The 15,080-nt window shown below is 38.7% G+C and overlaps 1 protein-coding gene across 1 annotated transcript; it reads right to left on the bottom strand.

The window, feature by feature from the left end:
* Window positions 1-42: 42 nt before the first annotated feature.
* On the bottom strand, window positions 43-15,076 carry wdr33 (WD repeat domain 33). The gene is made up of 22 exons (XM_057333570.1): window positions 14,875-15,076; window positions 11,966-12,188; window positions 11,819-11,887; window positions 11,621-11,725; window positions 11,371-11,466; window positions 11,122-11,273; window positions 9,542-9,639; window positions 6,979-7,105; window positions 6,585-6,739; window positions 6,424-6,502; window positions 6,223-6,333; window positions 6,031-6,125; window positions 5,861-5,947; window positions 5,635-5,774; window positions 4,184-4,336; window positions 3,377-4,099; window positions 3,228-3,291; window positions 2,868-3,105; window positions 2,700-2,771; window positions 1,859-2,004; window positions 1,396-1,593; window positions 43-1,280 (listed from the first exon to the last, which is right to left on the bottom strand). The coding sequence occupies exons 2-22, from the start codon at window positions 12,167-12,169 to the stop codon at window positions 1,153-1,155; spliced, it is 3,240 nt and encodes a 1,079-aa protein (XP_057189553.1). The 5' UTR covers window positions 12,170-12,188; window positions 14,875-15,076; the 3' UTR covers window positions 43-1,152.
* Window positions 15,077-15,080: the final 4 nt, after the last annotated feature.

Below are 15,080 nucleotides of genomic sequence, written 5' to 3'. Positions count from 1 at the left end.
GGTTAAAAGCAACTTTTATTACATTTTATACTTTAATAACTACCTTGTAATCTTGGATTTTTAGGCAGGTTTTCAGTTATTTTTTAAATCACTTTTGGTTTATGAATTTAAAGATCCTTAACATCACAACGGAGTATGAAAAGCAAATAACCAGTGATTTTTAATTTTATAAAGAATACCCTAACAGTTGACACTCTTCCTGGAGTGTTTTGAATAAATGGCCAAAGAAACAACGAGAGCGATAGACGGTTTACATAAACTTTGCTCAAATTCTATTTTGGTTTCATACAAAAATGACAAAACAATACAACTTTTGTGACAAACTGTACATAGAAACAAAGCAGCCTCGTCACGCTAAGTAGCCTGGTAATGTTACAGAAAGATTATCTTCATTATCTTACATAAAAAGTAAATTAAATACATGGCACATAGCCACTGGAGGAACAAAACATTCAGGAGTCCAGTTTTTCCTATAACAGACGTAGTCCTCAAGATGATGTCAGTTTGAAATTGACTTCCAGCTGCTGGATGACATGTCACTTGTGTGTTCTTTACATGAGAATCATTTAATTTCATCGAAATGGAAAAGACAAAAGGGTGTCAGGGGGTGGTACAAACTCAATTATGTTGCCATTGTTCAAATGAATCATAAAGCAGGTCATCTGCTCAGTGCTGATGTGATTATTTGGGAGGGGATGTCTATGGCTTCTACATAGAGTTGTGCCATGCATCACAAATACGCTTTCTGGACCACAAACAAATCTATTACAAGAGATGTTTCTTCAAACCATAATGAACCCTCCATTACGTCACTTTGTTGGGTGATAAGTTTCATGTACCATGAGTACATGCATAATAAAGTCCGGATCAGCAGGTGGCAGAAGGCATCATGTGCCAACGGACCTAGACCTGCATAACCTTTTGTCCTCCAGCAATGAACCCACCACCTTCTGTCCAACAAGTCAGAGTGGAAAAACCCAAACCATTGCCAACAATTATAGTGCACCTAAATGATTGGCAAATAATTCCACAATGTTCTTGTTGATGTGCCTCCAAACTGATATTGTGGCTATGTGTGGTTCTTTTTGTCCTTGTTGACACTGCAGCCATTTTATATCCTCCTGTACCCTGGAAAAGAGGGTGTGACTATTCCTACCGGCCTCGACCTCCCCTCATAACACCGCGTGGAGGCCTGTTAGGGGGCCCACCACGGCCCCAGCCACCTCGTCCTCCCCGTGATGGGGGCCCATATCCACCGTCATCTCTTGTTGGTGGTCGACCTATGGACAGTTAAATGATATTAGTTGGACGAATGTCTTAAAGTTGTTCCACATACTTGCTAGAATGTTTTACACTGTAACATATTTTGGCTGATAATTTCACTCCTCATTTTACCTGCTCCTCTGTCGTCGGGTCCCGTGCTGGGAGAGTCCATGTCTCCTGTGCCTGGGCCGTCATGCCATGGCCGTTTGCGTGGTGGCAATGATGCCATATCCATACCCTGTAGAGATGAGGAACGCTCCCTACTTGCTGGCGAGGGACTATCATGCATACTATGGTCTGGCCGCTGACCATCCCGATAGCCATCATGACCTAAACATACACACACCAGCATTTATTTTATAGTATTTTACATTGAGCCTTATGTACTGGTGTAAAGAAGACTGCGCTTATGTCAAGTGTAAACTACACAACTGACAAAATCCTGCTGTATTACTACAAAAGTAGAAACCCTAAACTACCATTTGCAGTCAACGTTAACTTGCAAAATGATCCACCTGAGCAGATCCTCGACACTCCTGGAAAAACTGGCACTAAAATCTATAACAGGTTGAAAAAAATCAGCCAATGGTTTTACCCCCTCTTGGTGGCCCGCCACGTGGTCTGCCTCTTCCACCCCAACCTTGGCCCATTTCTTCTTGAGAATCGAAGCTTTCATCTCCACCATACTCATCTTGATAGCCTCCCATTCCACCACGCCCGCTTATGCCACCCCTCCTGTACCTGCAAATTCAGAGTGTTGGTCAGAGATTATAGTGTTTTATTATATAGTTTCTTGGTTTAAAGCGAGTTTCAAATTAGTGGATACCCCATTATAACACTTTGATTTGAAGCTGGGGTTACCCAAGTGTTCATGTCTTCCTGCTAGACATATGCCCGGTTAACCGAAAATATATATCACGTGATTTATGCACAATTTGTGAGTGCAGTACGGTAAAATGCTGCTGCATCTGAAAGCCAGAGGGCGCTCTCGTGCAGAAACTCCAAATACGCACTAAAGAAGAAGACCATAACACAAGTAGTTCTAGGAAATGCCTATGGACATGTTTTCATCACTGATCCTCAAGCCTCCTCAGGTATTTTCATGATAATAAAGTATATTTATAATGATCATGTTTGACGGGTGTTGCTTTTTTAAATGCTCGTTATAAGAGACTTAAACTCACACTGCTTTTAGATCGAGCAGCATTTCCTACTGATCCCAAGAGCCGTGCTTCACAGACAAGCGACGCATTAATAAAATAATCGATATTTTGCATTATCGCAGCCAGCTCGGTTTCAGCAGGATTTAGTGGTAACTGCGGTTAACCGGGCACATGTATACTTCCTGCCTGAGTAAACATTTAGAATAAAAAGTATTTTTCCTGTCAATTTACAGTCAAGATGATTGTGGACTAAATCACACAAATAACACTTACGACTCATCACCATGTGGTGGCCGTCTCGGTCTCTGTTCAAACTCTTCACCAGAGCCTTCATACCCATCATACCTGCAAAAGAAAACATGTCAGACACTCATTTAACTAGGATTTTACCTTTTAATCCAGAGTACTCTGGACAATAAACATATGTTGAATGAAAAGTACCCGTCGTGTCCCATATACTCTTCATCATGAGAGGAGAACATTTCCTGGCTTTCCCATTGGCTTCCTGAGCCTCCTCTATGGCTCCTGGGATCTCCAGGACCTCTTCTCCAGCCCTCTTGATAACCCCCCTCTTCACCCCAGTACTGCCCCCCATCAGAGCCCTGACCTGGTCCTCCTGGGCCTTGTCGCTCTGGTGGAGGTCCCATATGATGGTTAGGTGGTCCTCGAGATCCATCTCCTTACACAAACAGAACCACAGTACACTGTGAACACTCATATTAGTATTGACTGAACCACATTGGACAACTTGCATTACAACTACAACAAAAACACCACAAAGCAATGTTTACTGAGGAATACCTTTGGTGTTGGGGCCCTGCTGTCCCATGCCATGCATCATTGATTGAGGCCCAGAATTCTGTCCCTGGAAGACATGCAAAACATAAATTCTAGAGAATAAGTACTCATTTCATCTAGAATCAGGCTGACAGTTAGCTTTCTGTTGTTACCTTATTGAACTGTCCTCTGCTTCCATCACCCATGTGTGGTGGTTTGCCTTGCATATATGGTGGAGGGCCCTGTATGTTTCCTGGGGGACCCTGCATGTTGTTTGGTGGTCCATGCATACCACCTGGAGGAGGCCCCATCCCATGCATATTTCCCATGCCCTGCATATTCCCATGAGTCCTGGGCGGAGGTCCCATCATACCCCCTGACATGGGACCCTGAGGGCCCATTATGTTTCCATGAGGCACGGGACCCCTCATATCCTGATGCATCATACCTCCCTGTGGTGGTCCCTGTCCTCGCGGTGGTGGTCCCATCATACCACCAGGAGGTCCACCAGGACCTGGGGGAGGACCCTGCATGCCTCTGGGGCCAGATGGCATGCCAGGAGGACCTTGGGGTCCCATGTTCCTGTGAGGGCCAGGATGACGTGGGGGTCCGTGCATGTCTGGAGGTCCCATCATGCCCTGTGGAGGGGGACCCTGGTGCATGGGAGGTCCTTGTGGACCCATTTGACCTGGAGGTATAAATGGACCAGGCATTCCACCAGGGCCAGGTGGAGGCATGTTGTGAGACATTTGTTGGGGGGGCATCGACTGAGGAAAGCCTTGTGGGGGAGGGGGCATCGGACCACCCTGTCCGGGAAAGGGAGGCATTGGTCCTGACTGGCCAGCAGGAGGCATTCCCTGTTCCTGCAACTGTGCCATTCTTTCGATCTTTAGTTGCTATAAACAAAAAGACATTTTTGCTCGAAGGAAATAAACTGTGACAGAAGTGATAGAACTGCATATGGTGGGATATCTACTGACCTCCAGCAGCATAGGGTTTGTATACTGGAGGGCAGCCATTTCCTGCTCAATCTCTGCTTGAGTCTTTTTCTTGCCATCCACTTTTTTCTCATCCTTCCTTTCCTTTGGAACCTCTCCGGGAGGCATCGCTGGAACTTTATTCTCTGCCCAAGCCTAGTAAATATTTTAAAAGGCACAGTGGAATATATCAGTTAAATAATGAGTATACTTTAAGCAGGGCTCGACATTAACGCTTGTCCGCTTGTCCGGGACAAGTGAATGTTTTGTATGGACAAGTGAGAGAGAATTTTACTTGCCCGACCGGACAAGTAACTTGAAAAAAATAACAGTGCGACATATATGTAGAATAATAAGAATATGTGCATTAGACAGAGCTGCGTGTTTGTGCTTGTTTGTGTGTGACAATAATCAATGCGCACCGCACCGAGTCCACGCGGACGAGGAATCCTTTAAATGTCATCTGGCTGTTCTGCTTGTCTGAGTGAATTATGTGCACAGTTTAACATACAACACGAGTGATGGTTGAGGATTTATCTGCGTCTGCACTGTATGAGGACATGAACACATGAACTTCATCTCCAGAGTTGCTCTGAGAGTTTATTTTACGAGCGTTTTACTGTTTGAGTGAAGCTATCTGCAAACAAGCGTCTTCCCAAAGACCCGTCAAAATAAAAGTCCCGTTAAATTGAACGCTCAGACAAAAAATACTGTAGTGTACTATTGAAAATTGAAGTGCCCTTGTAGTAAATTGATAACCACTGTATACTATAGTAAAGTACAAAAACAATATAGTAGGAATTTTACTGCAGTTTACTATAGTAAATACTATAGTAACCTACAGTAATTTATGTGGACAAATATACCACTATTGTATAGTAAAAAAGGACAAACACAGAACTTAGAAATATTAAAACAAATTTAGGTAATCTAAAAATGATATGGCCCTAATTTATCCATCTGTATGTAACATTATTGTCTTTTGTCAGTTATCTGCCTATTCATGTTGAACTACACTTGCACATTTCTGCCTATGCTACCAAACTTTAAACCTCTCTAGCACCAGTGCTATGTGCAAAAAAAGTTAATTTACAGCCTTAACACTAATAATAATTACTGCTTGCCTTTGTTTTATAGCAGTCACGGAGAGTAGGCCTATAACCAAATTCAGGTGGCCAAAGCGGACACTAGTTAAAATGCTTAGAAGTAAACTTTACCAATCTAAATCCGAAACAATTATATTGATTATATTATAATTCAAATGAAATATCATTTTTTTATCTTTGGACAAGTAATTTTTGTACTCGGACAAGTGAATGTCAAATTTACTTGTCCGAAGGACAACCACATGACAATGCTTAATGTCAAGCCCTGCTTTAAGATTATAACATATTCCGCAACACCTAAACTTCAGTGTGTCTAAAAGTGCTGCCAATGGTATGTTATGTACTGACCTGTTGAAACTGAGCTGGAATGGGTTTTGCATAGGGAACTTTTTTGGTTGGAGCCCTTTTCAGGTCCTTCTGCATGACCTCCTCCATTCCCCAATCCAGTCCTGGGATGCTCATCTCAGACTCTGTCACAGTCTCTTTACCTGAGCGCATATAATCAATAATAACCAACAATCCTTTTGTTTCTTGACAGTTACGTTAATAAACAACTGTGTATTTGGATCCTTACCAATTTGTTCTTGTTCCATGGCAGCCTTCAGTTGTTCTGGGATCCCCATGCCAGGAATGGCTGCAATACTGTTGGGCTCCAAGTCATCTAGAATTTACCATAAAAACATTGATTTCATATCCATATCATACGAAAACGCTCTTTAAAAAAACTGGGCAGGTAATACTAACCATACTCCACCCCATCCTCTGACATCCCTGGCAACAAGTTTAGATTGTATCTATCCCGCATCTTGTCGCCCGGCCGATTCCTGGTCCAAAATTTGCTGAATAGACAACAAACTATTTAGTAAAATAACAATGTTTGGCTAAGGTGTTATAATAGATACATCTGAAAATATAGATATTGTTAAACTAACTCACCTGGTGTGGTCATTAGACCCTGAACATAAGATATGACCAAGCGGATGCCAGGCCAGACTCCAGATCATTCCTTCATGAGCCATCTCCATCCCTCCCACCTCCTTTTCCACACTACCAAAAACATTTGACCATATTAGCACTTAAACAACATAAATAAATATCTATGGTTATGGCTACTGAGAGGACGTGAACAGTGCCCACCCTGCATGCCAGAATAGCAAAGATCCGTCAGATCCTCCACTGGCAAACATGCCTTCATGAACCGGGTGCCAAGCTACAGCTGCAACCAACAGGAAAAATATGAGTATATACATACAGCTTCACACATGAAAGCAGTTCGTACAATAAAAAATGTAATAAACCTGTGGCTTCTTTCTTGTGTCCTCTAAAAACTTGCAGCTCCTCCTTCAGGTTGCGAATGTCAAACAGTTTGCATAAATGGTCACGTGATGCCGTCAACAACCAATTGCCATTGAGGTTCCACTTCACTTCCATGACTGTGTTTTTATGAGCGTGTCTAAGGGCAAAAGGAAGAGTAAATAAAAAATATTTTTATCCAGTCCCAGCAGAGACAAACTTGTGAATATTAAGATAAAACAAAAGTTACTTTACTGTAACAAGTTTCAGAATGCAACAATTCTACTCTTTAAACAGACTGACTCTTTGTTTTAATCCGTAAATCCTCTCATGTTAGAAAGAGGAGGGTACAAAGTGTAAAGGACCCTCCATCCTTCTAATAGCAGTCTGTTAACTTACAGTGTTGCCAAACTCTGTCCAGTCTTGGGGTCCCAGAATTTGATAGGTTGTTGGCTGTCTTTGCTGCCAGATACCACCAAGCCCTTAAAGGGATGCCAGTCAACACACTTCACATCTGCTCCGTGACCTGGTGACCAATAATACAAGAATGTTTTAAATGCATAAAAAAAGACATTTTTATAATGTGCCCATTTTTACAAAGTCTATTTTAAAGCACCAACATTTAATTTATTTCATTTTATTCAAGCATAGTATTAATTTTAGTATTATTTAATAAAGAACTTAGCTTTGGATGTTCTCAGTTCTAATGTGTAAAGTAATGTTAATAGAACTGGATCAAATTCTATTATTAATACTGAATTAAATAACTGAATTAAATTAAATAATAATACAATCTTAAGGAAATAATTTCAATAAATCGAGTGTGCCTTAACTAGATTTTTGATTTTGTGAGTGAAGCTGCATGCATTCATCATAACAGATTTTAGTTAAATGAAATCAACGGTGTACACTTGGACGGAACGAAACAAGGGTTAAAAAGGAAGTGAAAATCACTACAGGAATACGCAATCTCACGTCAGGCAAATGTATTTGTTTGATATTCATTTAGTAAAATATGACTAATTAAATGCAGAATACAAATACCATGTGGAACAACAAACACTACGCCTGGAAAAATTCTAACAATGTGGCATTAAAAACTTAATGGAGGAGTAAAACCACGTGAAGGAAGATTTTACAGCAATGACAAAACCTATGCTGTTTTTTTGTAATACTATCGTGTTTCATTTATCTATCTGATATTCAGTCAGAATGTTTTAATGGCCATGTCTGAAACATGACAATGCTGTGCCTTCGCTCTCTGCATAATGAACATCTAACTGGCTTATTAGGCCAACCTCATCCCTGTGCTTAGTAATTTCAATGTCAGATTCCCTAATGAGGTTCACGAAGACAACATTTTAAACTACCTGACATTAAATGTTATAAGAATTTGAAATAAGGAGCTCAGAATATGCATCTCTCAAGATTCATACACATCATTCAGATTAAGTATATCAATCTTTTGACAAAGTTTAAACCAGTAAGTCGCAACAATAGTAATGTTTGCATAAACTAAATTGTTGGCAAAGTTCTTTCAATTTCATTGCAACCAAATTTTCGAACACACCACTACATTATAATTTTTTTAAATTTCAAGTCCCTTTATTTTACCACAAATCATTTAGCACTTGCACTAATCCTTTGCTTTATTCACTCACACACACACACACACACACACACACACACACACACACACACACACACACACACACACACACACACACACACACACACGCACACACGCACAGAGAAAATAAAAATCCAGTACAGATAACTTAAGAAAGCTCAATATCATGCTGATGATCACAAACCTAAAAACCATTAACTTGATATTAGCATCTTCTTAGTTTTCATTTAAATAAATGGAGTTTCTCCATAAGGTTTTTTATTCACATTTTTAAAGAGCCATATAAATATACAAAAAGCTGATCATGCGTTTTTAGAAAATGTTTTAGATATAAATATTTGTACTGTTAGTATTAATTAAGTGAAAGAGATAAAGACCTCAACCTTCCCAAATTGTAATGGAATCTATAGCAGAAAGGTAAAACTTTTCTCTCTCATACTAAAAGACTAATAGGAGTAGCAGCCCACATTAATCTCCTAGCAGTTACAAAAATTATTTATAATCATGTATAAAATTGGTTATAATATAACAATTTGTTATATATTTAATTTATATTCATTTTAATTTATATTAATATTTGATTGTGTACTAATTGTATTAAATTACATTAAAACTATTCAACAGTTATTGATTGAAATCGTCTACAGCTAATTAAACCCAATAGGTTTGAATATGAATCAACTATGAAAGGGTTCATATTTAAATTAGCAATATACCTGAAACGATTTAATGTCAATTCAATAAAATGTCAAATTTACTTGAATCATTGGTTTAAAATGTCTATTCTCTTGAAATAAAACTAAATCACAGAGGAAGAAAATCCCAAATGTAAGATACCACACAATGTTTAGAATGACTGATATTTTAGAACGACCAGGAAATATTGTGGGGAAAAATTTATGACAGATGCATTTTTATGGAAGATTAAGATTTTGTATGTATATCTCACGGCAGAAAAACAACACACAAGAAAATAAACAAGAATATAAAAACAGTGATTTCTAAAGACACAAAACATTGTTAACATGAAGTAAACTATGTCTTTAGCATTAATATTTAACATACAAAAAGCAGCACTGAGTCAGCTCAGTGAACAGTGAATTATTAATTACATTGTCAAACAAAAGGCCTAATAAACATTTATTTCAACAAATAACAGACCTCTAGCAAAAACAGTGCAAATATAATAAACTGACATTGGAAGCCCATGTTAAATAGTGCATGTTTGTGTGAAAAGCAATGTGAAATTTGTGTTTGTGAACCCAGATGACAGTGTGCCTTCACATTTAAAGAAAAGGTTATGTGAAAATCTTCACATCTGACATAACATACCTCTCAGAATTCTTTCCTCGTGACAGCGCAGAAAGTCCCAGATGCGTACAGTTCCATCATCAGAGCAAGTGGCAAATTTATTATCCGTAGGAGAGAAACTGAAGACACAGCAGGAAGAGAATGAATAATGAAGGACAACATAGCAGCTCTCTGTAGGGGCCCTTTGAGTTGATTCTGACAAGGAACCATCCATCTCTTTAACTGACTTTTATGACAGCTCAATCTACTGAACACTCCTATCACACAACATGCTCCAATGCGTGAAACGCTTTTTTTATGAAGATGTGAAGGATGCGAAACCTTAAATGTGCACTGCACCAAAACAGCTTTTATTCCCACAAGCTAAAAGGATCTTCCCTGTATCCGAAGTCCTGTCATGGAGCATTAGAAAATGGTATTATGGTTAACTTCTATAGGTAGATGAAATGCATTTCTTCTTTTATGTCCAGCAGTACTTTCAAACATGAGTATATATTCAGAACTAATATAATGCTTTACTTTCTCCAAAACACAAACAAGCAAATTAAGATTTGCCAAAAGTGAGCCTGCCTCAACGGACCATGAAATCATTCTTTTAACTTCCAAAATACACACAGATACGAGCAACTAACACCGTGAAGCACAATCCCTAACCATAGTGCTCAGATATGTTCTAAAGTTATGCTCTATTTTAATAGCATTTTACTGAGGTGAGCAAAGCTCTCTTATAAGCCTGTTACACCTCAACCCATGAGCAAAAAATCTCATCTAATGATCTAATAATGATGGTTTTAAATAGTTATCCCCGGTTGTTTTTTGTACTTTGGGGTTTACGGGTTCTTTTTATTGCATCAGAAGGGACTTTTATGTGCTCTGCATTGTGTTTTGGTAAACAAGATGAATGGGAAAAATGTACTGTGTACTGTGATTGAAAAGGCTGCAACAGCCATTTGCATTTGTACCCATGTGAAAATTGTCTTAAAAGTGAAAATCTGTATTCTTTATTGGTAAAATGTTTATTAAGAGGCGGACTTTGTAATAAAAAGTTAGGGAAGAATCATCCGGGGCTGACTGAAAGCATGGCACAAACTCTGATGGGCAGCACAGCTCTTGCCCCACTGTGTGATACCAGTGTGAAATGAGACCTAGGGTCATGCAGGTTTCCACAGTGCACCATTGCATGGACAAGTGTCCATCCCCTCCAAAACAGAGTATCCATAAAACCTTCCAACAAACACTTAAGGCCCTGAGGGTCTTTTCATCGATCATTTTTGTTTCTAGCCTGCATGTGTCATCACCTTAGAATATGAATAATTGGGAATACTTTATTAAAAAGTGTGAAAATACACCTTTGCTTTACAAAGTAGTTCCGTATATAAAAAATGAGGATACATAACTCATAAGCCACAATTGACAAATAAATGCAGTGTTGCAACAACACACACGTGTCAAAAATCCAGGACATAAACACTGAGCAGCACAGGGAAGAGTATTTCAAAACTGACAGCACTGAGGAGAGCCCCCTACAGGCAGAGCCCTGCCATTGCAGGGGTATTAACAGGCTTGGGTTAACTACAGAAAAGGGTAGATTGTGTATAGACCTGGCCTCTCTAATCGCCTCCTTGTGAGCCTGGAACATCTTGACGTTATTCATGTTGGACTGCCAGTATTTCACGTAACCTCCGTGGTCGGCAGTCAACATCCACATGTCATTGTGAGACCAGGTCATTGCTCTAACAGGGCTGTCATGAGCCTGTAAAATGGGAAAAGAGAAGGGGACATAAGTAAATTGCCCTTTCACGAGCTTTTGCAGTTATGAGGATGAGTCTGCCCGTCACAAATGTAGTTACCTGCAGAATTGTCTCAAAGTTAAAGGTGAGCCCATTCCACAAAGTAAATTCCCCACTGGAGGCACCGGTGACAAGTCGTCTGCCTTCAGGGGTCCACTGTAAGAAGAGGAGCAAGGAATGATTTAGAGAAATCAGAGGAAAACATAGACAACATAGTAAAGGACAAAATTTTCCCTTTATTTTGGTTAAAGAAACACAGATCCTACTCCCAATTTAGCACAACATTCTTGAACGTAAGCTTAACACTTACCCGCACAACAAACACAGGGCATTTGACTTTGTTGGTGGAGGTTCTGACAAACTTTGTCGTAACAGCATTCATAGGGTTACTAAGCATACCAACCGGAGGTACAAGCTGCAGATAAAGTAATCATATTATGAGTGAGACATGAAGAAATAACATAGTTAATGTATCTTCAAAAGCTGTAAACAATTACATTTTACTTACATCATTGTAGTAGCCTGCATCTGGTTGAATAGCACGGAAATCTCTATGATCTCGCTGCCACAATCGGTTCTGAAACGTAGTAATTCGCAAAATATTAGAATCATTGAGGTTTCCTGTTTTTTATTTTCTGTTTTGTTAGCCCTATACCTCCAGATATCTGATGACAGAGGGATTATAATCGATGGTCTTGCGGTTAACAGCTTTCCTCATGCGCTTGCCATCAAAAGTGAGCTGTTGCATGGCCTGCTGCTGGGCAAAGTCTGGCCTCTTGTAGAAGAGCTGCCGAGGTGCCTGGTGCTGAAATCGAGGCATGTGGAAGAATCGGGGAGGAGAGCCGATATCTGTTGCCATGGTGACAGTTTTTTAACACCTAAGGATGTAAAAGGAAGGCCATTTACTTAGTCTGACACACATTAACTTGTTTTAAATATATACACAAAGTAAAAATTAACTGGACAGGTCCTGGAAAAACAGATGTGCAGAAAGAAAACAAGACATCAAAGTCAATCAGGATAAAACTTAGAACAGCAAAAAACTATTGGCACTCTTTTCCCTTTCAGAACCCCTTCCAACTTGCATCCTTGAATTTGTTATTACTAATAAGACGTTTGCGAGTTCCTTGTTCAACCTTTATAAGGTTTAATAATAATCAACAATGTTTATGGATTACATAAATAATTACATCCACACCTCAGCATACATAACCTGTGATCTTTCATTACTGTGAAATATTTCTGGAACGCAGACTTTGTTACCAAGGCTTAGTACAAACATTTTAACACACAGTCACTGGTATCATAAATGAGATAAAAGGCTAAAAACATCCACACTAAAAAAAATCCTCCTTACAACACAGTTAACTCTGTATAAGTGTGCTCTTCTAAGGAGATCTGCCTACTGCATGTCATAACTTGCCACAAGTAACAAAGCAATATGATACTGTGATCAATAAAAGTTCTTCAGCACAGATGCAGAATATTCACCATGAATAAACAAGTAATGAAGATTTGTGATGATGGATGGTTTTAAAAAAGGCTCAATACTTTGCAAATAACTTGAAAAATATTTTACTAACGATTGTTTACAAACTCACCTTTACTGTAATGTCACTAAGGAATGGTTTCCTGGACAGGTCTAATCCTAGACTAAAACACTTTTGAGCTGTCTCAACTGAAACAATATATCTTACAATAAATCAGTGCCACTGCTTGTCTCTCAAGATGCACTTATGTTTTTTGTAATGAATGCGTGTTAAAACTACTTAATCCTGTCTTAAATTCATGTCTGGGAAACCACCCTTAAACTGTTTAGGATTGTTATTATATTATGTTGCAAGTGAACAAAGTTATTTAAAATAAGCATTTTCAGATCTAGCAGTGGTATAGCGCAAGTGATAAAGGCAATATCACAAAATTGAGACAAATTCCAGTCTTTTCCAACAAACATACTGGTGTTGCAGATGTGCTGGGATGAGAAAAACAAAACTCTATTTGAAAAAAAAAAAAAGCACAAATGTTGAGTATATAAAATTTTAAAAAATCATCACGAATGACATGGAGAAAGCACTAAACTTTTTCTTTTATGCTTTTAGGAACGGTTAGCTTGCAACAAAGACAGTAACAAGCATTTAACCAGCAGATCTTTTAAATGTTTAATAAAGCACAGACAAAAAATAAAAAAATCCAGTCTCTCGTAAAATATGTGTAATTTCTTCACACCACTTTCATAAAAGTCATTCAAATTATTGAATAGAAACACAGACAGCAAGAAGGGGTATGAATAGTAGTGCCTTCAGAAACTGCATACAACAGTGCATAACATTACCCATTCTTAAAAAACCCACAACATATACCAGCAGTCCTGTAACCTTTGTTTATTTTCTTGACATGACCGGAACAATCAAATAAAGAAGAATTTATTGGATTATGTCAGTTTTTCTTATACTAACATTTTAAGAAAGTAATGATTTTAGCTGTTGTTACAAACAGTACAGCTCTGGTAAACTGTTTAAACTGTCTCTTTCTGATTCTAAATGCTATTAGGATTTGAGGAATAATGAATGACGTCAAGTATAAAACTCTTAAGACATGTTCCAGGCTGTTACAACTGGTCTGTATTAAAATGTATTGATGCCAATAAAGAAAGAGAGGATTTAGCAAAAATACGTCTGTCAGGTGCCTCAAATAACAACAAAAGCATGTTATGGACAGCTCTTAAAGAAAAACCTTCTCAAAGCAAGTGTTTTTAACAGTAAAGGATTTCCCATATCATATTGTGCATAACACAGCTTAATAGATCTGCATAAAACAAATTGAACACAGTTCTTCTGCATATTTAGTTGAAAAAGAAATGTCAGTAATGAAAAATCCCATGTGCTATGACAGGGTAGAGGTAAGAGCACGTTTCACTTTCTGAATAATGGCGTTTAAAATTAGTTACATTTGGGTAAAAACTAAAGTAAATGCAACGTCCATACAACGCAATTTCTCAATTAATTCTTCTAAATTAAATGCGTTCTAAATTAATAATATCAATTTGGTAACATTTTCGGGCTTGTGAAAGCCAAGAAAAACACGTAACGTTAAATGAGCTTGTTTCGTGTAACGTTAGTCTCTTTAGGTGGCGTGCTGCATACCGCACTGCATTAACAATCCTGGGCGAAATCCTATTAAAAACAATGGGTTGCATAAATATTAAAAACACTCATCTATGTAAACAAACGCAATAAAAACAATACTGCCGGCTGCATAACAATTTACACGTGTCGCCTCTTGTTCGAGGTTTCTCTGTTCAGTTTGAGGTCTGTTAGCCGCTAGCCAGCTAACACAATAACTAACGCTATCGCAGGCCTTTAGAAACCAGACACATTTAACATATTTTCCGTTTAACAAAACGAAAATATTCCCCATCAGTGAGAAATTTGTGCATCGAGTTTATTTGAAAACAGAACCTGTCCACTGAAGGCTTTAAATGTGTGCTGTGAGAGTGGTTGTTTATTCAACTGTCTCCCGCACACCGTGTTTAAATGGCGCCCGGTCAATACTTGAGAAACTCACCCAAAATATCCAGTGCTGACTGTCTATATATCTAAATTTAAAACACGACTCTTCCTTGTGGAGACTGTTGTGTTCTCTTTCTGAAAATGATAAGTCAACCGTCTCCAAATTAGCTATCAACTTGTTATTTTGCGTTAAATTACCCCCCTGCCTCCATCTCGAGGCTTCCTCTCATCTCGTTGCTTTGAATACCGGAAATGACGTCA

The sequence above is a fragment of the Triplophysa rosa genome, linkage group LG5 (assembly GCF_024868665.1).
Source record: "Triplophysa rosa linkage group LG5, Trosa_1v2, whole genome shotgun sequence".
Taxonomy (NCBI): Eukaryota; Metazoa; Chordata; class Actinopteri; order Cypriniformes; family Nemacheilidae; genus Triplophysa; species Triplophysa rosa.
Note: the sequence above shows the minus strand (reverse complement) of the source record. Positions and strands in the feature narration are given on the sequence as shown.

Bases quoted from the DNA above. Each gene is read 5' to 3' on its own strand.
- wdr33 (XM_057333570.1), bottom strand. From the start codon at position 12,169: ATGGCAACAGATATCGGCTCTCCTCCCCGATTCTTCCACATGCCTCGA. The intron at 11,726-11,818 runs GTAAGTAAAATG...CTTTATCTGCAG, and splicing joins ATGCAGGCTACTACAATGAT to CTTGTACCTCCGGTTGGTAT. The intron at 4,337-5,634 runs GTCAGTACATAA...AATATTTACTAG, and splicing joins TTCCAGCTCAGTTTCAACAG to GCTTGGGCAGAGAATAAAGT.